This window comes from Bactrocera latifrons, unplaced genomic scaffold, assembly GCF_001853355.1.
Source record: "Bactrocera latifrons isolate USDA-ARS-PBARC rearing strain unplaced genomic scaffold, ASM185335v1 scaffold_37, whole genome shotgun sequence".
Lineage (NCBI taxonomy): Eukaryota > Metazoa > Arthropoda > Insecta > Diptera > Tephritidae > Bactrocera > Bactrocera latifrons.
In genome coordinates this window covers 1,740,314-1,762,639 of record NW_017537012.1, presented here as the reverse complement: position 1 = coordinate 1,762,639, position 22,326 = coordinate 1,740,314, and the positions used below count along the sequence as shown (strand labels likewise).

The 22,326-nt window shown below is 34.8% G+C and overlaps 4 protein-coding genes across 11 annotated transcripts; 1 reads left to right on the top strand and 3 right to left on the bottom strand.

Moving 5' to 3' along the window:
- Positions 1-74: 74 nt before the first annotated feature.
- Positions 75-2,087, bottom strand: LOC108971993. Of its 3 annotated transcripts, none has more exons than XM_018938391.1 (3): positions 1,996-2,087; positions 1,280-1,345; positions 75-1,206 (listed from the first exon to the last, which is right to left on the bottom strand). In XM_018938391.1, exons 2-3 carry the CDS (start codon positions 1,331-1,333, stop codon positions 310-312), a joined length of 951 nt encoding a protein of 316 aa, XP_018793936.1. In that variant the 5' UTR covers positions 1,334-1,345; positions 1,996-2,087; the 3' UTR covers positions 75-309. The 3 variants fall into 3 exon arrangements, with proteins under 3 accessions (XP_018793936.1, XP_018793937.1, XP_018793939.1); XM_018938392.1 differs by having other exon boundaries at positions 1,843-2,064; XM_018938394.1 differs by lacking the exon at positions 1,996-2,087 and adding an exon at positions 1,641-1,741.
- Positions 2,088-2,922: 835 nt separating this feature from the next.
- LOC108971978 (probable chitinase 3) lies at positions 2,923-22,214 on the bottom strand. 4 transcript variants are annotated; one of them, XM_018938360.1, is made up of 5 exons: positions 22,139-22,214; positions 21,860-22,033; positions 15,019-15,330; positions 3,241-3,821; positions 2,923-3,174 (listed from the first exon to the last, which is right to left on the bottom strand). In XM_018938360.1, the coding sequence occupies exons 3-5, from the start codon at positions 15,026-15,028 to the stop codon at positions 2,947-2,949; spliced, it is 819 nt and encodes a 272-aa protein (XP_018793905.1). In that variant the 5' UTR covers positions 15,029-15,330; positions 21,860-22,033; positions 22,139-22,214; the 3' UTR covers positions 2,923-2,946. The 4 variants fall into 4 exon arrangements, with proteins under 4 accessions (XP_018793905.1, XP_018793906.1, XP_018793904.1 ...); XM_018938361.1 differs by having other exon boundaries at positions 22,124-22,211; XM_018938359.1 differs by lacking the exons at positions 21,860-22,033; positions 22,139-22,214 and adding an exon at positions 15,579-16,051.
- Positions 6,200-7,586, bottom strand: LOC108971979 (probable chitinase 3). Its single transcript, XM_018938363.1, has 4 exons — positions 7,393-7,586; positions 6,871-7,339; positions 6,656-6,764; positions 6,200-6,590 (listed from the first exon to the last, which is right to left on the bottom strand). Coding segments are annotated over exons 1-4 (813 nt in total). The 5' UTR covers positions 7,394-7,586; the 3' UTR covers positions 6,200-6,356.
- Positions 9,759-19,689, top strand: LOC108971977 (hybrid signal transduction histidine kinase A). 3 transcript variants are annotated; one of them, XM_018938356.1, is made up of 3 exons: positions 9,759-10,611; positions 17,615-18,532; positions 18,595-19,689. In XM_018938356.1, exons 2-3 carry the CDS (start codon positions 17,628-17,630, stop codon positions 19,283-19,285), a joined length of 1,596 nt encoding a protein of 531 aa, XP_018793901.1. In that variant the 5' UTR covers positions 9,759-10,611; positions 17,615-17,627; the 3' UTR covers positions 19,286-19,689. The 3 variants fall into 3 exon arrangements, with proteins under 3 accessions (XP_018793901.1, XP_018793902.1, XP_018793903.1); XM_018938358.1 differs by lacking the exon at positions 9,759-10,611 and having other exon boundaries at positions 17,628-18,532; positions 18,595-19,330; positions 19,457-19,689; XM_018938357.1 differs by lacking the exon at positions 9,759-10,611 and having other exon boundaries at positions 16,432-18,532.
- Positions 22,215-22,326: the final 112 nt, after the last annotated feature.

Genomic DNA, 22,326 nt, shown 5'->3' with positions numbered 1-22,326 from the left:
GTAGACATATAAAAGGTATAGTGGTATGGCAACACTGTAAGGATTTACTGACAAACAACAAAACCCAACATAGGTTGTTTGTTCTATCATGCTAATTGCAATTAAGACTTTATTTAGAATCAACTCTGATGTAAATAAATAATCGTTACTTTTGAAACTTTAAAAGTAGCCAAAGCACGCATACGTTCGATATATGTATATACATATTATAATGATGTGTAGACTTTATATTATATTAAAAGAACGTATTGTTCATATACACCAGCAATCAATTAATATTTTTTTAAATAAAATGATTATATATATTTTTTATGACTGACGTTTCCTGCGTAAAAGATCTTCTTTAAGCGCACGCAAACGATCACGTTCAGCACGCAAATCATCCGCTTGACTACGCAAATCTGCTGTAAAATCGCTAAACATATTCATCATAGCTGAAAGTAGCTCCTCATTTGTCACCTGTGATGGTACATATGAATTATGAGTTTGCTCCTCATCGTTCGCTGTATTTTCGTATTTTTTAACTTCAGTATCGCTCTCATTTAATTTACTAGATGGTTGTATATTAGTATCGCTTTTATTTAATTTAGTAGTTGACTGAATAGTCGTTGTGCTGGTCACACATGGAGACTGCACTTCGTCTTTACTATCGGCAATAAGTAATTTAGTTAGTGTACTCTCCAATGCGGCTGTAGCAGTGTTATTTAGAATACCCCTCGAGGCTATGTGCTCCTCTATCTTTTCAGTGGTATTCATAATGTTCTGAACATGCTTGAAACGGGCTTTCAAAGCCGCAATTTCCGCTAACTTTTTCTGCAAATACTCCGCTGTTTCAGGATCATCGTTATCCTCTTCGTTTTCTGACGCATTCGTTTGTGAAGAACTGAGTGTTTTTTGACTGCTATCTGTATTTAAATTTTCGCTTTGTTCCACGCCATCATTTGGTGAAGCAATGGTAGCGGCTTCTTGCTCCTCAACTTCTGCAGCGGCAAATTCTGTAGAATCGTTCTGTTGAGCGTCTGTATTATTTTCGTGTGCATCAGGTATAGGTGCCGTTCCACCTCGCTGTTCGCCAACACGACTGAATTGCTCTTCATTCAAATGACTCAAAGCAGCGGCTCGTTGTCGTAGTACTTGCATTTCTTGTAGCAACTGTCGGTGTTCCTCCTGCATCTCTTGCAATTGCCTTTGCGAATCGATCAGGCGCTAGAAATATGTTTTGTTTTTTTATTTGAAATTKTTTTTGTAARCAATATTTTTTTAAAAAAGTAATATTTACCTCACCAAGCGCTAAATTTTCCGGTGAAGGCGGTTTGTTGAGTTCGTTTACCATTTTTGTGTTTACCTAAAATAATATTATTTCTATACTAGGAATTTAGTTTAAATAAACATTAGCGTTTATTAGCTTTTTTATGGATTAATTATAATAAAGCATTTGCTTAACAAATTGTAAATACATTTTCTATATGTACATTAGAGCGGTTCAATTTACAGGGAGCCAAAGAAACGGAATCATTCAGAACAACTTTGCTTAAGAGACTATAGGTCTAAAACGGATTTCGAGCCAACGATTTTTAAAGATAAATACTTAAACGTATTCTTATAATATCTAAATTTTAAAATATTTGAGCTGTAGCTACTTTTTAACTCATAAAATCGCCATTTTCAGGTTGGTCACTACGTGTGCCGCTTAATTAAGAAATTCACACTTAAATGTCACAACACCCTGTATAGAAAATGCATAAAAAGATTTCATGAACAACTTATGCTAAAAATAGTTAACATTTATTATGCTGGCATTACACAGAAACTAATTAAATATTTTCAAGTTATTAACGTCACCTTCGAAACTTTTTCAAAAATATATATTTTGGTAAGTAAAATAAATATGATAAACTATTGCCACTATTGCCACACAAAAAGAGAAATTGTCATTTCTTAATATATGCATTAAACAATGACAATGCGAAAGTTGAAAAAATTTTTTGATTTTACCAAAACCTTCAAAACAAAAAACTTTCACACACGATTGTCGCAACAAACAGTCCAATAGCAACTGAATAATACGATATTCAGCGGTTTTTCAGAAAAGCCGAGAGATGCTTTGGTTTTGGTAAATCCAAGAGAAAAGCGAAGAATAGGTGTGAAAATAATTATATGTACATATGCATACATGTATACATATGTATACATATGTATGCACATTTGTGTTTTAGATTTTATAAGATCGGTTGTGCGCGTGAAGAATGTTATTGCAGCTACATATATAAGTATATACATATATATGCTTATGTATAATAACAAAACAGACACCTTCTAGATAGTCCATAGTATTCTTAATAAAGGGTGTTGCCGCTTACACAGCTTCATAAGAATTCTTAAAGTTCACAAAGTTGTAAATTAATACTTAAATATTATGTTACTCATACGACACGTATTCCATGCTTAAATTAAGAGTAACTTGAAATTTTTAATATCAGCAATAGAATAAGTATTTACATATAATCTTGCGGTAGCACCTTTTATAGATACTTCATCTAGTTTCTGATTCTATTTATTGTATTATTTAGTTTACGTCAAGTTTACGGACACCTTCGCATTGCTGCTGTATTTTCAAGAAAAAAATGCAGTCGAAAATTGGACAATAACTGCTGAGAGACGACACTACTTATAAAAGCCTATTCTGATATTGATCGAAAACTGGCGCAGAGTCACGTTCATGGTGGACAACTATCGTTTGACATACTTTAACTGCAATAAAAATGCAACGACTTTTGGTATGATGAAACCAATAAAAGAATAATGTACTGTGAAAATTATTTGGAGAATTAAATTTTATACTTTTGAATATTTTATGCAAATATTTGAAATTATTATTTTTAATGAAAACAAATTATACAAATTTTTTGAATAATTTCAAGAAAAAAAATTTTGAAGTTTATAATTTTAAAATTTACGGGAAATATATTCTGGTGCACGGCACTCTTCGAACTCAGCATCGTAAAGTAGTCCAGGCGTGCACTCAAGCACAACACCCATGCCATTCAAGCAGTAGTAGTATTTCGCTGGATCCGGATGTGCAATAAAATTGGCACCAACAACAGGGCAGTCAATATCAGCGCGTCTGGGTGGCACCTTCGAATACGACAGGATGTTGCGTGTCGACGGAGTTATCTATAAAGGGAATAGACAGTTAATTTAGTATAAAGAATTATTCAAAACAATATTTTTTAAACTGACACTACAATGCACATTCTCCACGAAATCACAGCAATCACAGTCCTTATTGAATTGTAGGCCATTAGAACAAGTCAGTGGGTAAGCGGTGCCATCCATGCAAATGTAATACTTCTCACACGACGCTTGGCTGTTAATGAATGTAATATTTTTCGGATCATTGAATAATGTGCACATATTATCCACACAATCCACATATTGKGGAAAATCGCAACGATCTGTCTCGGCATTGTACTGCAAACCATCGCGGCATTCGCGTATAATTGCTGTGCCAGCATAGCAGAGCACATATTTGGTGCAGGTGCGATCGTAGCAGAAGGATGATAGCGCATTGGTGCAAGTGGGAAGACACTTCGCCACATTCTGATAAGTACAGCTTTGCTCCTTGGCGTCGAAATAAAAGTCATAGTCACATTTACGCTCGATTGGTGCACCACCTATGCATACATAGTATTTGGAACAATCGCCGAGATATGGYAAGAACGCGTTATCACTGACGCCACTGCAAATATTCACTGGATTGGAAGCGGCGCTCAGTAAATCGAAAATGGCGCATGCCACTAAAATACACGGAACATATTTCACTAGAAAAATGAAAATAGTTAATATTTTACATTMAAAAAAAAAAAAAAACCAAGGATTTTTTATTTTATTATTCATTATATTTTATTAGATAATTTCAACTGCCGAAATATTCGCAATTCAACTCACTTGTGCCTTTCTCTATTGATTTGTTTTATTCTTTGCCGTTGTACGGTAGTTTTTGGAATGTTTATTAATTAATTGGTTTTTGGTCATTTTATAGGTTCACGAAATTTTTTCGGGTAGAGACAATCTAAAGTATGACTCATTCTCATTAAAAAWATTGAAATGTCATGTGATTGTAACCCTTATCTGCAGAAATATTATTAAACATACAAAAACATATATTTTGTGACAATATCTTAGTAAATAAAATTGAAAAATTCCCGGAACTAAAAAACAACAAAAAATACCAACCAAATACCAAAAATGCTGTAACTTTGATAATATTCAGTTTATAAGCGATCTTTGCCTTTATTTTGTTTTATCCGGGAATACGGAAAGTACCTTAGAAAATGCAAGGCACCAACTGCTATTTTCGACCTCGCTAACTGCAAATTTTATATGATCTCAGGAACGAAAACATTTTTATTTACAGTGCTATCTTCCTAATTAGTCGGATTGATCCAAAAATCTAATGTCGATGGATGTTTTCGACATATGTCACAAATTCTCTGCTCCACCTAGTAACTGAAGAAATCAGTTCATTTAATCTCGTTTGAGAGACATAATAATAATATACAATTGGGTTTTCAACTCTGAAGACGCTTCGTTAAGGGGTTAGATCTAAGACTAGAGCTCTCAAAAATTACCTAACTTCAGCAATTTATACTGGTAGTGTAGAAAAAGGAATATAATAATATAATTCGGAGTTTCACATAGTATCATAAAGTTATAAGTTATAACGATTCGAAAACATAGCATTGAAAATTGTAATTGTGTAAGCTCATTTTTGTATGTAATCCAACAATAATTTTTTTAAACAAGTGTAAAAATTTATAATTTTATGACTTTATGATGCTTTATTACAGGTTATGAGTACCCCAAATATCTTTTATACAGACTATATTAAACATTTATTTGATCGTTTGAAAAMAATTAGTATTGATATTTTGATACAAAAAGGCGTCTACTGAGCCATTTTTAGGAACCGCCTCTTTTTTAAAAGGGTTTCTAGGGACGATGGCTTCAACAAATGATGACGTATGATGATGTAACATTCCACAGCCCGTACTTCACTGCTGACACGGCGGCGATACAATAGACCCGCAAAAAAATCCTTAAGTTGCAAAAGACAAAGAAACGCACCGGCAGTCCGGTCGCCGCATCAATATGGTCGTCTGGATGCAGTGGAACGCAAACGAGAAAGTTTAGACTTGTCAGAACGCTRTACTCGGGACTATAACAAGATGCCTCTTGAGGTTGCTGAACGAACATTTACACAGCGAAGCCCGTACGCTTCCGATTAAGGTACATAACAAACTTCTCTCCAAGAAGTGTCGCAAATACCATTCCAGCAGCGGTCTGCTTGAAAAGAAACCGCCCTTTTTGACAACATCGAACAGATTTTGAACGCAACYCACTCTGTTAACAACTTCACCGACCCCCTCCCAGTGAATGGCGTATTTGGAGTCAAATTACCACCTATTGCGAACCAAAAGTGTGAGTTAACGCGAGAACCCGAGAGTGACCCTTGCACAACTTCGTTCTTGATACTGTAACAGGTTAAACTCCTACTTATTCGGAATCGATCCCGACATACCAGATATATGTATATATGTATATCCAGCATGTAACGAGTATCCCCATGACCCTAACCTCTTTACATGCCCAGCGAAGCCTTCTAATGTAACTACTCTTCGCTATGGTCCGACTCCGTCGAAACAGCACATTCCTGTGCTTACCGTTAGAGGACTACGATGGCAAACTATATTAACCTTACCACCCAAGCGGGGATTACATAAGCGTTACAAGTAATTAGTAAATTAAGTTTAAGCCAAAACAAATATTTATAACTTTCTTAAGTCTTGAATTTTCCTAATCTAGGTTAAGGGGTTATTGCTTCATRTTATATCAGTATGAAATAGGTTACACCTAACGTTAATATCTTTACGGTTTACTTCAGATCAAAAACGTCCAATTTTAACGATTATTGAATCTGAAACAAACTTCTATATTCAAAAATTTCTTAACCTTGAAAAGTAATGTTAATTTTCGTCGATAATTTTGAGAGAATTGCTTAAGTTGTCCAAAGTGAATGATGTATATTCTTCTCAGAATTCCAAATATTGYATTGCGTAATGCAAAAAAGTGCAAGTCAACTACAGAAACTCTAAAAATATATTCCTAATCCAAATAACTGAATTAAAAGTTGTCTCACTTGAATTAACCTCAACCATTGTATTTAATTGCTTATCGCCTTGTGTTGTTAATTTTTAATAATTGTACGTGGTAACATAGCGAAGAACTAACAAATGCACATATTCATTTAGAGTTTARGAACGAGAGAAGCTTAATCCTTTTTTATGATGCACGCTTTAATATTTTTTTAGGATATCCTCCTTGCGGCGGCAAGCACCCATATCCTTGTCAAAGAACAGATTGGCAGCGCAAGTCATTAGTGCACCCTTACCGTTAACACACATGTAGTATTGATTTAGATTTTGATGTGCAATCTGCTGAATACCCACACTGGGGCAGTTGATATCGACCATACGTGGAGCGATCTGGGCAGCAGTTTGGAAGGAACGTGATCTGGGGATAGCGGCAATCTATAAAGCATAAAATTGCTTATGATAGTGATGTACAAAAATATTTACACATTCATTAGACTTACAGTGCAATTTGCGTTGGCTGGACGATCGCACTGGTTGCTGACAGCGTTAAATTGCAAACCACCGACGCATGTTTGGTTTTGTGGTTGGCCATTCATGCAGACGAAATATCTGTAAAAAATTATACATGGTTGTAAAATTAATAATATTAATTAAAAATTAACAATATTAATTAAAAAATTAGCAAAATTAATTAACAAAGTATTTTTATACTCACTTCGTACACGACGACTGACTTGGAGCGTAAACAATGCTATCGGGACTATCATAAATGGAACAACGGTTTGCAACACAGTCCACATTTTGAGGATAATCGCAAGCGTTTAAGTTTGGATTGTACTGTAAATCGTCAGCGCATTCTTGTAGCACTGGTGTGCCAGAAAAGCAGAGCGCATATTTGTTGCAGGTCCTTTCCAAGCCGACTGAAGACAATTTACTCGGGTCACATGACAAGCAGGATGCGTTTGATGCTTCGCAGGATTGTGTCTTGCCATTAAAGGAGTAATTATAGCGACATTGCTGAGCGATCGCCTCGCCATTAACGCAAATATAATAATTGCTGCAGTTCGTGATATCCGCTACAAAAATGTTGTCGGCCACACCATCGCAAAGATTAATGGACGTTGAACTAGCGGCGGCTATGAAGCCTATGGTAGCCAGCAAACCAATAGCGTAGTGACGATTCACTRAAATATAGTTATTAATTTTTATGAACAATCCTGCAACATTAGGAACTCACTGTTTGTTATAAGAAGTTGTTATAGGTTCCAAGAATTTGTGCTTGCCGCGTTACCAAGTAGCGTTTGCAGCCGTTATTGTCGTCAAGTTGTACTGCGTAGGATGTACTGTTTGCCACCTTTGGTGTGGGTTCTTTTTTATATTCTTGGCTGACAGCCTTTAACGACTGATACTCACAATAACAATACATAACAACTCAAAATGGTAAAGATACTATCAATTTCCGATCTTATCAAAACATGCTTAGGAAGTCTCGAATAGGAGCACATGCACAAACTAACGGTATACGCACGTTTAAAATTGTTAACGAAAATTTGAGTTTTTGTTGGCTTTTACAAAAATTAATATGCGAACACATCCTATACATAATTATGTAAGTAAGTGAGCATATGTACATTTTGCTAAAGCATTGAACTTCAAGAAGTTATCACAGGCTCATGGTTCTAAACAATGAAAGTATGTGCGATAAAAATAATGTATAAGTTACAATACCCAACCCCATAACGTACCAAATGATCACTTTTTACCCGGACTGGTCCATTTGAAATGGTATGAAAGTGGTAAACATTTTTTTCCAAAAACCAAAAAAAAATAAACACGCTTTTATTAGCTAAGGATCTTATTTTGAAGACGATATTAAAGATTTGTATTTAAATATGTGAAAATGTAAAGTTTTTTATGCTGACCGGGTGAATTTTGATCAGATGGTATGAAATGTGAAATAAATTTGAAAAACTGAATAAGAAGCTCAATCAAAAATATATAAGGGCTCTATTAACAACATTATAATAAAAATTTATATATGTATATAAAATTGTATTGCACCAGTAAACTTTAAAAAACCGTCTGAATAATCGAAAAACCTTTAAAGAAAATACTTACATATATCTTAACTTATTGTAATTCTTTTCAGTAAATCAAAATTTTCTTCGTGATAACGCCAAAAAAACACGCTTCTTCGACATTAGTATCTAAAAACACTCGTATTCATACATAAATTACAAGTAATCATTTTAATGTTAACAACTGATAACGCAATTCGATTGCTTCGGGCCACTTCTCTCATCTCTGCTTACAAGTTCAATGTTATTGAATTACTAATTCAAAAAACAAATAACACTTTTATTTTTTTTTTTTTACTTTCCAAAGTTTTAATGAATGAGTACTCAATAATAATGTCAATTACTTATTAATATCGCTTTTACTTTCAACTGCCGACGAAGATAGCAATTGGAATTTTGACTGAATTACATAAAATACGCTTACTAGAGTAGAAGATGATAATTGACTACATACTCGGAATGTTCTGATACTAGTTCCGGCGGAAATGCGAAATGGAAGTATTGAAACAATAACACAATATTCTATTAAATTTATKTCAAACAAAAAATTAACAAAATTAATTAATTGAAATAAAATAAATTTAAGTTTCCTATGAAAAAATCTCGTATAGCTAAGGTACTAACCTTAACTAGAATACTAAAAGTTTCATGAAATTCATCCAATTCTTCCCAAGTTATTGATCTCAAAAGGGCCTAAGTGAATTCGAGAAATGCTGTTTCGAGAAAAAAGCGTTTAACAGTAAACTAATGGAGCCGATTATATTGAGCGTTTACCTTTTAGAAGACTGTAGCTCAAAACCTATTAGAGACATCGATTTAAAAWTTGAGTAAAGTGTTTTTAAAAACTAAAAAAATTATTGGGTAGTCGAAAAAGTCTATTCGTAATTGTAGTGTTGGAAAGGTGAGATTTTAAGCTTAATTTTACCCAAAGAATATATTTTGAAATAAGGAAGAAAGCCGCTAATGAAATTTGTGAAGTTTACKAMGACGATACTGTATCMGTTCATGTAGCACGAATCGCTCGATTCTGTTCTGGAAATTTCGATTTACACAAATGAGAGTTTTACACTGATGGAATAATGTCACTGGCGGAAAATGGCAAAAAGTGCTCGACCAAGTGGTACATATTTGTTTATTTATTTATTAGTATAAATATAAAAGAAAAAAATAAGTTGAAGTTTGATTAGAAATACGAAAACACTTTCTCGACTACCCAATATTTTTTTCAAAATTTTACATTAGGTATGCCCCTTAGCGTTAATAAAMAACTTTGTTGATACATTTAACTTGATTATTATAATATTTAAATTCAATARTTTAATTCAATTATTAACATATGCATGCCCACTTATCAACTTATCAACGGCATTATTTGCTAAATTTTTATATTTTTTCCTTTATGTAGTACATATATTTTATAATTTTCCACTGATATTTTGAAATAAACTYAATTCTATTTGAATTCTAACAGATGGCAAAAAAGCTCCGTTTCAAAAATATGCACATGCGCATACGCGTATGTTTGAATAATAATCAAAGCGTACAAATTAGAACAAGTAATACAGCATCGCAGCCAAAGCAGCATCAATTCAAGCACAACAATGCAACAGACAAGTGGCGAGATGTCAAAAGCGCGTGCAAAGCTTTAAAGCTACTAGCAATAGCAGCGGGGCCAGTCATTGCAGAAGAGCACCACAACCATAATGTGACCGAACACTTTGTATACGATTTAGTCCTTTCGCAGAACGACGACTGACAGTAGTGCGAGCCAAGAAAACGAGTGAGACTCCGTCAATGTATAAAATTGACTCGCGTAAAATATAGCTAACCAAATATATAAATATACAAGGAAAAAAATTTGTATGAAAAGAAATCATTGCTAGACTGCCATATGAGGTTAAATATTAAAAGAAGTTATTCCGAAATTATATTACTTAAGCAAAACGCGAAAACGTGACAATCGAATAACAAAAAATGCTGCATTTCACAATTAGAAGTGTGTGAAAATGTATTGCGAAGTTGGTAAGAATTGAGTGCAAGTAGGTAAAAGCCGAGGGAAATTTTCAAGGACTCGTCGGGACAATCCACATACGCACGCACGCACATCGCACATGCATTCTAGTTAGAAAAGGTGACAAGCAGCAGCACCCTATGTGTTCAAAATAGTGTTAAAAAATAAGCAAACAAAACATATAAACAGATTTTTATTTGTGTACAATTTTCGCGTATTTGCGTCCACCAGACATACATACATACATACTACACAGAAGACGAAACGAAAAGTTGCCAAAACAAAGCAAAGTAAAAGACAAAACAACTGACTAATTGAAAGCGTGCTGCAGGCGAAAGTAGAAGTCGTGAGTGCAATTGATAGCAAAGTAAGTATTTGAAAGAAAACWAAATACTTGCCACTTTAAAAAACATGCGTTGCTGAAAAAATATAGTGCATAACATATTTTAATGAGGATTTGTCTTTTTTTTTATTAGAAAACATAGAATGCTATTATAAGAGTAGAAAATAAAACTTTATGATTTTTTATAACCTGAACAGGGTACCTTAAGTCTACCACGAAGTTTGTAAGACCCAAAACAAAATGAAAAGACCGTACAAATCATCAGCGTAACGCGCTGAGACGATTTAGCCAAGTGCGATTACCCTTTTGCCCATCTGTCTGTTTAGACGCGAAGTTTTGAGATTTMTTTTTGAAATTTCGCACATGTTCATTTCCTCAAGGTACTGCTTATTAGTCGGAATCATCGATRTCGAACCACTATAGCATAGAGCTGTCATACAAACTRACCGATAAAAATCAGGTTCTTGTATGTACAAGTTGTTTATTTGACAAGATATCATCACGAAATTTGGCGTACATTATTTTTAAAGGTAACGCTACAATCTCCGAATATATTTTTTAGATCGCTCCACTACAGCATATAGCTGCCCTATAAACTGATCGATCAAAATCAAGTCCTTGTATGGGAAAATTCTATATTTTATAAGATATCTTCACCCAGTTTGGTACGTACGTACGTATGAACAATAACTCAACTCTACAATATCCGAACATTTTGTTTAGATCGTCGTGCTATAACATATACCTGCCATATAAACTGGCCGATTATAATCACGATAATTACAACAGAGTTTCTTGTGGTTTTCAACCATTTATGTTGTAAATGCAATACATGTAAAAAATTTTCAAACAATTTTACATAAAACAACTTAATACTCAACAATGTTATATTGTAGTAAAACTAGCGAAATACAGTGCGTATGAGTGATGGAAATGAATATTCATCGAGGGGAAGTTGCTTGCTTGCTTGCCTAGAAAATCTTACTGTTAGAAGTGTACAATGATATTAGTTATAAACTCCATATATATTATTTTAAAATAATTTGTTAGCTTTTAATTATAGCACTAATATTGGCTAGTCGAAAAAGTCTTTTCGTATTTCTTATCAAGCTTCAACTTATTTTTTTTTTTATATTTATACTAATGAATAAATTAGTTTGAAAACCGAAGTGAATTAAATAGTTACATTTCATCATATCTTCACTTATCTTATTTTTTGCAATACTATTTTTGTCTGTTTAATTTTCCATAATTTTCGACAACTTTTCAAAATATCAYATACGATTCAGCATTTAATGCTGAATCAACTTTGACATGATTTCAATTCAAGTATTGTCTTAATAATCATTAACATTGTCAATGGCAATGACAAAGTTGACTTTTGTAATARAATAGTGGCAAGTATGATGCGCGTTTCCTGCGCCGACAACATTAAAMCGCCATGCTTTAATTACAACTACAATGATATAACCTTAATGCACTAAATGAATGCACGGAATTATGTATACACGTATATTTATATATATATGTGTATATGCATATTTGAATATGCTTGCTCTTTTGATTATGTACCCACAYAAAGTTATGGCAAAAAGTTGCCTATCGTATACCCCTGTTATACATGCTTATACTTATACACGTATATTGTTGTTGGCGTTGTGATTGCACGGCATTGTGCGGTTCAGGTCGTTGATAACTCTATGCCGAGCACTTGCACTTGAGCCACATGCACGACCTATAAAACCACTTGAAGTACCACATAGCCGAGCAACCGCACGACGGCAACCACTCACCCACCTAGGTTATCAACTGGTTACCTTTGCTTGTGTTTACCACAGCAGTTCTAACTGCAAACCAAAAACTATGCATAAAACTTATACACAGATTTTTATGCTCTACCTTTGTGCTGTGCACTTGAAGGCATTTTAATTATTGACTTTTGCACCGCAATCACTCYCTCTAAACAAGTACTTCAATTACAAACACACATACAAAAGTGCAAGCACAGCACAGCAATCTAAATGTGACAGTTTGCAACTGAAAAATTATCTCAAACAAGAATTAATGTTATGTGGGCATGACTTACATATGTAAAAGATGTATTTACATATGTATGTACGTATATATTTACATGTGTAAATAAAGGTGCGTTATCTGCTTTTGTTACATCTAGTTGTGCAAGCATCCACAAAATTTGTAATATAACAGTGCAGCGAAGACAAGTGCAGCAAAATGCGTTTGCAAAGTAGCATTTTGGTGCTTTCTCTTTTGCTTTGGCATGCAGTCGCAAATTAATTACATTTTCCTATTACTGAGATGTTGCAGTTTCGCAGCGGATGGCGCGATACGCGTACACGTGGCAAAACAAGTCATTTACGTATATGTATACATGTACATACATTAGGGTTAGTCAAGCAAAACTAGTCCCAAATTAGTCGGTAGTAGTACCATCGGAAGCGAAAGATGAAATAACAAACATAAAAAAACTAACTTACGGGCGATTTCAGGTTGGAAAATGAAGGCGTGGCTGAATTTTCAAGTGTTAAAACGGTTTTTTCGATTTGCAGCAAAAGTACAAGTCCTAGAGAAAAAAGTTATACGACAATGTAGTAGTTAATGAAAAGATCTATAACTTTTGTATATAAACTTTTTGCATATAACCTCAAAATTTATATCGAAAATTCAAATAACCAAGTTTATCTTGTGCAAAAATTTTTTTTTTTTCACGAAATTTGGTGTAAACTTACTTTTTTATATCCCAAAACACCGTATCAGTAGGCTTGATAATTGGATAATTAGACAAAATCTATCCAAAAGTGATATACTTCAATTCAAAAATTCGTATATTTAAAAGCTTTGAAAAGTGAAAAAAATAAGTAACTAACTAAAAATCCCAATACTTAAAAAAATAAAATCTAAACTCAATTAAAATACAGTTTTTTTATAATAAATTTTTACGTGTTATTTATACGAAAAAAATTGCATGCTCACGTTCATTTTAGTCCACAAATTCCATATTCGATTTTTTAGTTCACCCTAATAAATATGCGTTGTACTTTTAAGATTTCAAAGAGCAAATTGAATTAATTTTATAGACTTTTTAATCAGGTTAATTCCTTACATTTAAAAATGAAATACTTTTCTAGACCTATGTACATATTAATAAGTTATCCTACTTACTAAAAATTAGTTATGTATATATATATTTTTTTATTTAATTGTGATTTTCCGAAAAAAATAATACATTTCTTAGAATTTTTAATTTTTCTTAATCAAAAAAAATCGAGCAAAATTACACCGAGGGTGTCACAAAATTATCTACTTACATACATGCATATTTCCGAAAATTTTAGAATTAAAATGTTAATAAATTGACTTAAGGACATATTGATGAAAAGTTAATCTTTGAAAATATGAAAAAATTTAGTTGATATTTAGTATTCAATCATTTACACCTATATCACTAATTAAGATATTAAAAACTTTTCAAATTTCCAAGAACTTTGCCGTAGATTACCATAAAAAAACTAAAACTTAAATGATATTTTGACACATTAAGCTAAACTTTAATCTGAAGTTGCCATTTATTTATACCGCAACTAATTACGCGAAATWTGCGCCTTAGCATAAAAATTAACAATGTAGCGTAAAATACATGAAACAAGTGTAAATAGTACAAGAACAGCATAAAATGGTGGCCAACGTTGTCAACAGCTTTTTACTACCCACATACATAGACACAACATGTGCATGGAAATAAATTTTTTCTTATTATTTTATATTTCTTTCCTTTAAGCGAAAATCACATGTGCGAGAGTACATTGCAACACTTAAACGCCGCAAACCCACACATACGCCCACCACACGTAAAAACGCGCAGCAGGACTACTGCTCAACAGCAGTTGACGCTACCAAGTACCCAAACATCAAAATACTAATTGCTTTGACTCTTAGCATATGCACACACATCCACGTGCTAACACTCATTTCGCACTAGGATCCCACAGCGTCTGTTTGCTGTGCTGACTGATAATTCAATGGCAATGATTGTTGTTATTATTTTTTTTTTGCTTTGCATCTACAATCGCATATGCCAGCGTGGCAGATAACGACGTCTGTTTCTTTGTACAATTAAACTGCTACTCACTTGCTGCAGCTTATGTCGCACGATTTGTTGGAACGGTGAATTACTGCATGCTTTGTTGGCTCTTAGGTTCACACATAAAAATATAAAGTAATGCATACGTACATATGTTACATGCATACAGCAAGAAGGCTTGTATATTACATGTGTACGCAATTGTCTACCGAACGAATTTTTATAGACGTTATGTACTTGCTTTTGTAAGCTTTGAGACAGTCATATATAATTTTATATAGATTCTTATGCACAAGCAACATTCTTTAATACATTCATATATATGTACATACCCAAATACATATGTGCGTATGCGTGTTTTGCAGTCAAAGCTTTTACAATGCTCTTTATTTGTGGCTCGCGTGGCTCCAAGCACTTACTCACACTTTATACTTCATTTTTTGTTGTTTTATGCTAGCGGCGAAAGTTATTTCAAACATTTACTTGTGTTTGTAAGCGATTCTTCAATATACTGTAGTTGTATTTGCACTAGGGTGGCGATATGGCGGTAATGATTCACAGTTAAAGTAACAAACAATCATTTTGAAGCGAGGCGAAGTGCGAAAAGGAGTTGTCAGATAATTCATGCCGATTATCCTATAAGCCTAAAACATAAAGAAGAAAAAAAAAATGCATTAATTTGTTACTAAATCAACTATATAAATTAATTTACTTAAGTTTAGTGTAAGGAAAATTTAAATACCCATACAATTATATTGCACAATAAAAGCTCAGTGTTGTGTATAAAGTTTCGCCAATAAATATGCAATAAATATTTAATGTTTAGGGCAAATTAGAATGCACTGTCAAATCAAAAGGCTCCTGGTTTAATGGTTGTAATGTATTCTCTCACCGAATTTAATTACGCGATAGTAGGACTCTTTCTTCATGCGATTGCGGGGCAATGCAGCAGCATGTGGTCTRGTGTCTCTGCATATTAGTAGCACAAGCGACACAAATCTTACGATTTGCACTACCATAAATTGTGCAGATGAGACCGCAGACTGCAGTGATCCATACATATAAAATCTGGAAAGAGCGATTTATTGAACCGTTTTGTATCCCTGTCGAAGCCAAAGCACTTGTTACCAGTGGCACCTTCTACTGGCCACTTCCTCCTCTTGCCGCAGCTCCTCTCGTAAAATGTGGGGGCTCAGAGCAAAGAAAGATTCCGATAAAAAATAGCTTCATTAATATTTTGATAGAAAAAGGTCGTTCCTAGGTCATTCTACGTTATCAYATAACAAAAGTAAGCAATATTCTATTCTATAGCGAACTGTGCCTACACAACTTTTTTTACTGGTTTTTAGTTTTGTTTTTACTTTAAAATGCAATTTTCAAATTCATAATCTCTTAAAATATTTTAATTTTTTTCAAAACTCTCCYAACAAATATGCAAATCTATTTGCTGAAGATGTATTAAAAGGTCACGCTTGAGTTTTCTCCAGCTGTTAGCACTCATACATAAAATAAATATTTGCGATTTAAAATTTTTAATCGGATTAATTGTTTGTTATTGCATAATTTCACCATTATAGTCAAAGCACCAGCTGTCTAAACGAAGGCACAATAAAATTSCCAACACAATTGCAATAGTAAACTAGTCATACGCATATACTAAAGTCTAAATAGCGCCTCCCACTCGTAATTTTCCATGATAACTCAAAATTTTGTTACCACTGTAATTACACACACAAATACACTTTACGGCGAATATCGTACGCTTGGCCCTTAAAATCATTGAAGTCATTCCCACGGTCATAAATTCGTGTAGCTTTGACCACAACATCCCCTAAAATCAGGAGCACGTCTTTTTTCATTTAAGCCGAATGGTTCATTGAACATGAGGTTGGCCACCTCTGCTATGTACGCGCGCTTTCTTTGTTGTTTCAAACTAGACAAACGCTTYCTTTGTACGCCATGCCCCTGATGAAAAAGCTAAAAATACGTGAATGTGATGGAGTTTATGTATAAGACATTGCGTGCGGTATACCGCACAGTACATACATAAATGTTTGCGCATAGTCTGACGCTGAAGCTCACGAGCAACCAATAATGCGCAGCACCTACTRACAATGCCCAAACAATCGACAGTGGCGAACACCTAATCATTTAAGCCAAGCACTCCTTGCTGCTGCTCATTGACCTTGTGTTCTTGTGTTGCAGTTGACATTTGGCAGTTGCTGTTGTTGTTGCAGAGTTGGGAAATGTCCGCGATTGTTGACTTTCTTCTTTAATTCTTTTTGGTTTTAGCCGTGCGACGGCCTTTTCAAAGGTATCCACGAACGGTTGATACTGCGTAGTCGGTTAAGTCACCAGTTAATGACTTCCTATCTACTTACTGGCGAGCTTTTGCTTTGTGTACGGTCGTCGGCGCTTAGATGCCAATAGACGCAGACAAAGCGTTTAACAGCTACAAAACTTTAGTAGTTAATAGACGTAGGCCCTTTGTTCGTCTTCATGAGTGTAGATCTTCAATTGTTTCTTGTGTTGAAAAGTACTCTGTTATAAGTTATCTAAGAAAGCATTGGAATGCTGGTGGATTGTTGGTAAAGTGAATAGAAACGTGTCATTTGAAGGAAGTCGTGAACTAATTAAATTAGTTCCAGTATTGAAACTGGAAAATATAAATAAAAATATATATTTTTTACATGATTTTCATTCGCGTGTTATTGTGGTAGCTAAACAAAGTACTCCGTATATGTAATAATATGTATATCAAGAAATCAGCTATGAAGGATGTTAAGTGTTAGGTTAGGCTTATAGATTCAGTGCAGCTGAAGGAAACGATTTTTCATGGTTTTCACTGATCTTCACGTGACTCATGCTTAGTCTGAATTTAACACCGTTTGTACTAAAAGCATAATTCTTCCACTTAATTTTCTACAGTTATACGACGRAAATGCACTTCTGGATAGACAAACGCTCACAGCAATGTGGTTTTGGGAGATCGCGAGTTGCAGCTTCACTCTCCGGTGCCGGCGGATCCGGTGTGGGTCTCAGTTTTGGCCATCCACCGCGTCGAATAAGCGGAGGTAGTGGCAATAAAGCGAGCAGTAGAAGCCACGTACTGCCAGACTGTCATCACAACACTGCAGCCAGCAGCAGCAGCAGTCGYAGCCATCAATATCAGCAGCCGCAATTGCAACACCATCATCAACTGCAGCAGCAACAACAGTATGCCAATAACAATAATAATTWCAACAGCGGCAACAATTGCCAACAATCAAATACGCACAGCAGCAATAATAGCAATTATACAGGTAATATTAGCACCGCCAATGCAACAGCCTCAGGCGCCGCAATGCAATCGACTACATCGGCGACTCTTAATAACAATCCCCACCAGTACACATACCAGCAGACGCATCAGCATGGCAGCCCTTCAGTGCAGACTCATAATGCGTCTTCCAACAACAATTTAATGAATAACAATAACGCCAGCACTTCTACGTCCACGGCCACGGGCAGCGATGCGCGCGGCATTACACCAGCAGCGCAAGATTTTAACCAACGCGCAGGCGCACTACTACAAAGCACCGCAGGCACACCGCATACACCGCTGTATCAGCAACATCTTAATCAATGCTATGATATGCGCAGCTATCATCATCCACAGTTCGGCAATATGTCCGTACGACACTATCAATATTCGGGCAGGACTTGTAATGGGCCAACACACGCTAACACAAATCCGCCGACACATGCATATCGTAATGGCAATAACAGTGGCGCAAGAACAATAATTGGTCCTGCTCATTCGCAGCACATGGACCCAATGGCATATCGACAGCAACATGGTTACAGGTAGTCACTGCAATTTGAAAATTAATCAATTTATCACTTCACAAYCTTCATTTATTTTTTAGTCACTCTGCGGCAGCGTGCGCTCAGTCGAATGAGTCTATAATGGGCGGTTCCGCGCCCATTTCCACTAATACCACGAATACAGCGAGCTATGCGGTAGCTAACACAGCGCATCGCTACAGTTCGGCGGCTTTAAATATGCGTACYAGCAATATGACAGTAGACGCGAACGGTGGAGATGCTCAGCTGCTACCTTCACACCTTAAATGTGGCATGTGTGCGTCGCTTGTGCTGGCTTCCGTCTTTGTGGCGGGCGCAAAATTTTATTTCGACCATCAGGGTACCGGTTTGGAAGTATTGATATTTTGTGCTTTCTCTGCAACTTTCTTCTTGGCCGCCTGCACCGTTTCACTGTGTCGCGTACCAAAAGGACTATTGCCAAGCGGACGCAATRCAGTGTTGGGCGCGCAACAGCATGCTGATGCAGAAAGCGCTATACATTATACGCGTCCACCATACGGCAGACGTGATATCGTGAATGCTGATGGTAGTAGTGAATTAGTTGGTTCGGATGATATACATGGCGCACCTTTGTGTGGCCAGTTGCAATTGATTGAGGATTCGGCAAGTGCCGGTCCACCACCATATCATATAGCAATATACTTTCCTGAGACAGAGAGCAATGGAAAGGGCAAAGACGTACCGATAGATGACGAATCACCGCCGCCGTCCTATGATAAAATACTTATCTAAATCTATAAAATGCATAGTAATAATATATGGGAATGTAGTAGAGAGGTACATGTGTTTACGGCCAAAAAACATAATCAGCATTATTGTTACATAATTGAAATTCGCATCCTCATTTTCTCATATAAAAATCGTAAATAATTCACAATAACATGTCTTACTTCTGATTAGCAGGATATACAGGGTTTGTCCGGAAAGTAAGAGGACTGATTTTCTTCCGCCGCGACTRTACTTCGGAGCGTACGTGCACCGACTGGATGCGATGGAGGGCATTCCTAGCTAACGAACGAGCGGATGGTCAGTTGTCTCCAGGCACCTGGAGAGAGGACAAAAATTTTCSCGCGACGTGTTTCTGTGAGTGGTGTAAGCCGAAAATGCAGCGTTCGTTAGAGCAGATGCACGCAATTAAATTCTGTGTCAAACTCGGTAAATCTGTGATAGAGACGTTTGATTTTTTTGCTTTGATGATCAAGCAGGCTTACCCAGATATTGCTTTAGCAAGAAGTGGTGTGTTTCGGCTTCACCGCGCCTTTTTGCCGAGCCGGAAAGATGTCGCTGATGAAGACCGTAAGAATGAGTAAATCCAAAATGAAAACGATGCTCATTGTCCACCATAAATTTTTTCCTCCTGGACAAACCGTCAACGCCAAGTTTTACGGGGAAGTCTTCAAGAGACTCAAACGAARGATCAATCGGGTCCAACAAGACATCGCATCCGATTGGAAGTTGCAGCACGACAACGCCCCGGCTCAAACCGCCTTTCTTGTGAACAGCTACCTAACCAAGGCCAGCATCGCAAAGGTTCTGCAGTCGTCCTACCAGATGTTTTTTGTTTCCTTGCTTGAAAAGACCAATGAAGRGCAAGCATTTTGAGACTTCAGAGGGGATCCAAGGAGTATGCTATTCCAGAGAATACCTTCCGTGACGCCTTCCATGCTTGGATAYCGCGCTATGCATCTGCGCTTGGCAGCTATGCATCGACGCAGAAAGAATTCTAACGATTGGTTTAATAAATTGTTTAAATCGACTTAGTCCYATTATTTTCCGGACAAACCCTGTATGTTATGAAAGGTATCGATTTCGTTTAATAACACTATCAATATTTGTTATTAAATTACAGTTATTAATGCGTGTCATACCTCTTTTCCAAATACAACATAACATTTTATCTAAACATCTTAAACATATGTATATACATATGTCGAAGCCGGTTAAGCTGCTCACATCATCTCTCTCTCTCTAACTACAAACTCTCTAAAAATCTACATATTTTATGTATGCTCAATATAATATTTTTATATAGATTTTTTTTATTCAAACTAAACATCTACACAATAATCTATAATATTCTATAATAATATACATAAATATATATATACGAATGCTCACGTAGTGTAAATAATGCATACATATATCAATATATTCAATATAAAAATTGTATTAAAAATTATTAGTAAAGTGATGAGTTTCTGGAAGGAATTATGTACTTCTGTGCATATTATAAGCTCAAAGCTGAATTTAATTCAATTATCAGATATACAAAAAATTTTGAATTGAATAACATCCAACGGAATATTTTTATCAATTGTAATATTTGTGTAGATTTTTATGTACATTATATKTATATATACAAAATAATGCTCAAAGGGGATATCTTGGTGGAAATCTCTCTCTTCATGAAATTGATATTTGCCAAATTTATAAAAATCACGAAATATTACAAGCAAAAAATTAACTAGAATTTCTATTTAGACATTAATAATGTTTGTAAGCATAGCTTTAAGTAAAATATTGGAAAACGTCATTCAATACAGCGATTGAAAATTTTCTATAATTTAAAAAAAGACCTGTCATTTGGTTCTGTGATAAGATATTTACATGTAAAACAAATAATACAGCAAAACCTAACACAAATAAACATTGATATATCCAATAAACATACATATATGTATGTATAATAAATACACATTATTGATACACAATATTATACAAGCATACTATAATAAGCCATACTTAGCGGAATACCTAATTGTACTATTCAGTTCTTAAAAGTAAAAAAGACGAGCGCACCGTAAATAACACTCATACGAGTATATGTGTAATTTCTAGCATATAATATAGTGACCATAAGAATTCAACTTGAAAAAGTTTATTTGAGATTAAATTATCTTAAAAACAAATAAATATATACGAGTGTGTATGCATTTGATTGCGCATACATGCATGCGTTAATATAGGTTAATAAGTATATTATATATATAATTACATTACATTAAGAATGTATGAGAGTGAAAATGTTTTAGAAATGAGTTATTAATGAATGACTTCTGTGAAGGGTCAATAACCGAAAGTTTTAATTATAAATTCAACAATAAAATACCTAAATAACGAAAAAAAAATATATTTCTTTTTCTTAAATTGCCCTACTAACAAGACAGGTTTGTATTACTACACAAGTACATTTAAATTATGTTTACTATCTTCCACAAAAATAACATAGTCGAATTTTAAAATCTAGTTGGCACGAATACTTAATGTTACTGACAATTCATTAGGGTTAATTGATATGGTGGTTACCTCGGCTGGTCTGATCTGCTAAATTTCGGGAAAATATTTAGTCAAATAAAAGAGTTTTCCCTACTAGATCTTGATTTTGATCGATCAGTTCAAATCATCAGAGACTAGCGATACGACGACGTTTCCTTCTAGGTGGTATAAACTTTGTGGCAAACTCAATATGCCCAGTTCAGACTATAAATAAATTGCAAAATCACAAATCTATAAGCAAAGATCTTAGAATCTCTAAACGCATATATAAGTTTGAAAACATTTAAGTCGTACACTTAAGCCTCTCACCAGCAAGTATTACATATAAGAATACCGTTCCCACGACAGTCGAGTCTACGAAAACCGGAACGGACCCGGATTTTTATCCAGCCAAGGACTGTCAACTCTAATTATTTGTATTTATATATTCCTCACCTGATATATTATAATAAAAAGTTGTATAATAAATACGAAACAACTGTGCAAATAAGAAACAA

Excerpts from the sequence above, each read along its gene's own strand:
- LOC108971993 (XM_018938391.1), bottom strand. The coding sequence starts at position 1,333 with ATGGTAAACGAACTCAACAAACCGCCTTCACCGGAAAATTTAGCGCTT. Across the intron at positions 1,207-1,279 it reads AAAATTTAGCGCTTGGTGAG|CGCCTGATCGATTCGCAAAG; the intron begins GTAAATATTACT and ends ACATATTTCTAG.
- LOC108971979 (XM_018938363.1), bottom strand. Across the intron at positions 6,765-6,870 it reads AGTCAGTCGTCGTGTACGAA|ATATTTCGTCTGCATGAATG; the intron begins GTGAGTATAAAA and ends AATTTTTTACAG. Across the intron at positions 6,591-6,655 it reads CAGCCAACGCAAATTGCACT|ATTGCCGCTATCCCCAGATC; the intron begins GTAAGTCTAATG and ends TATGCTTTATAG.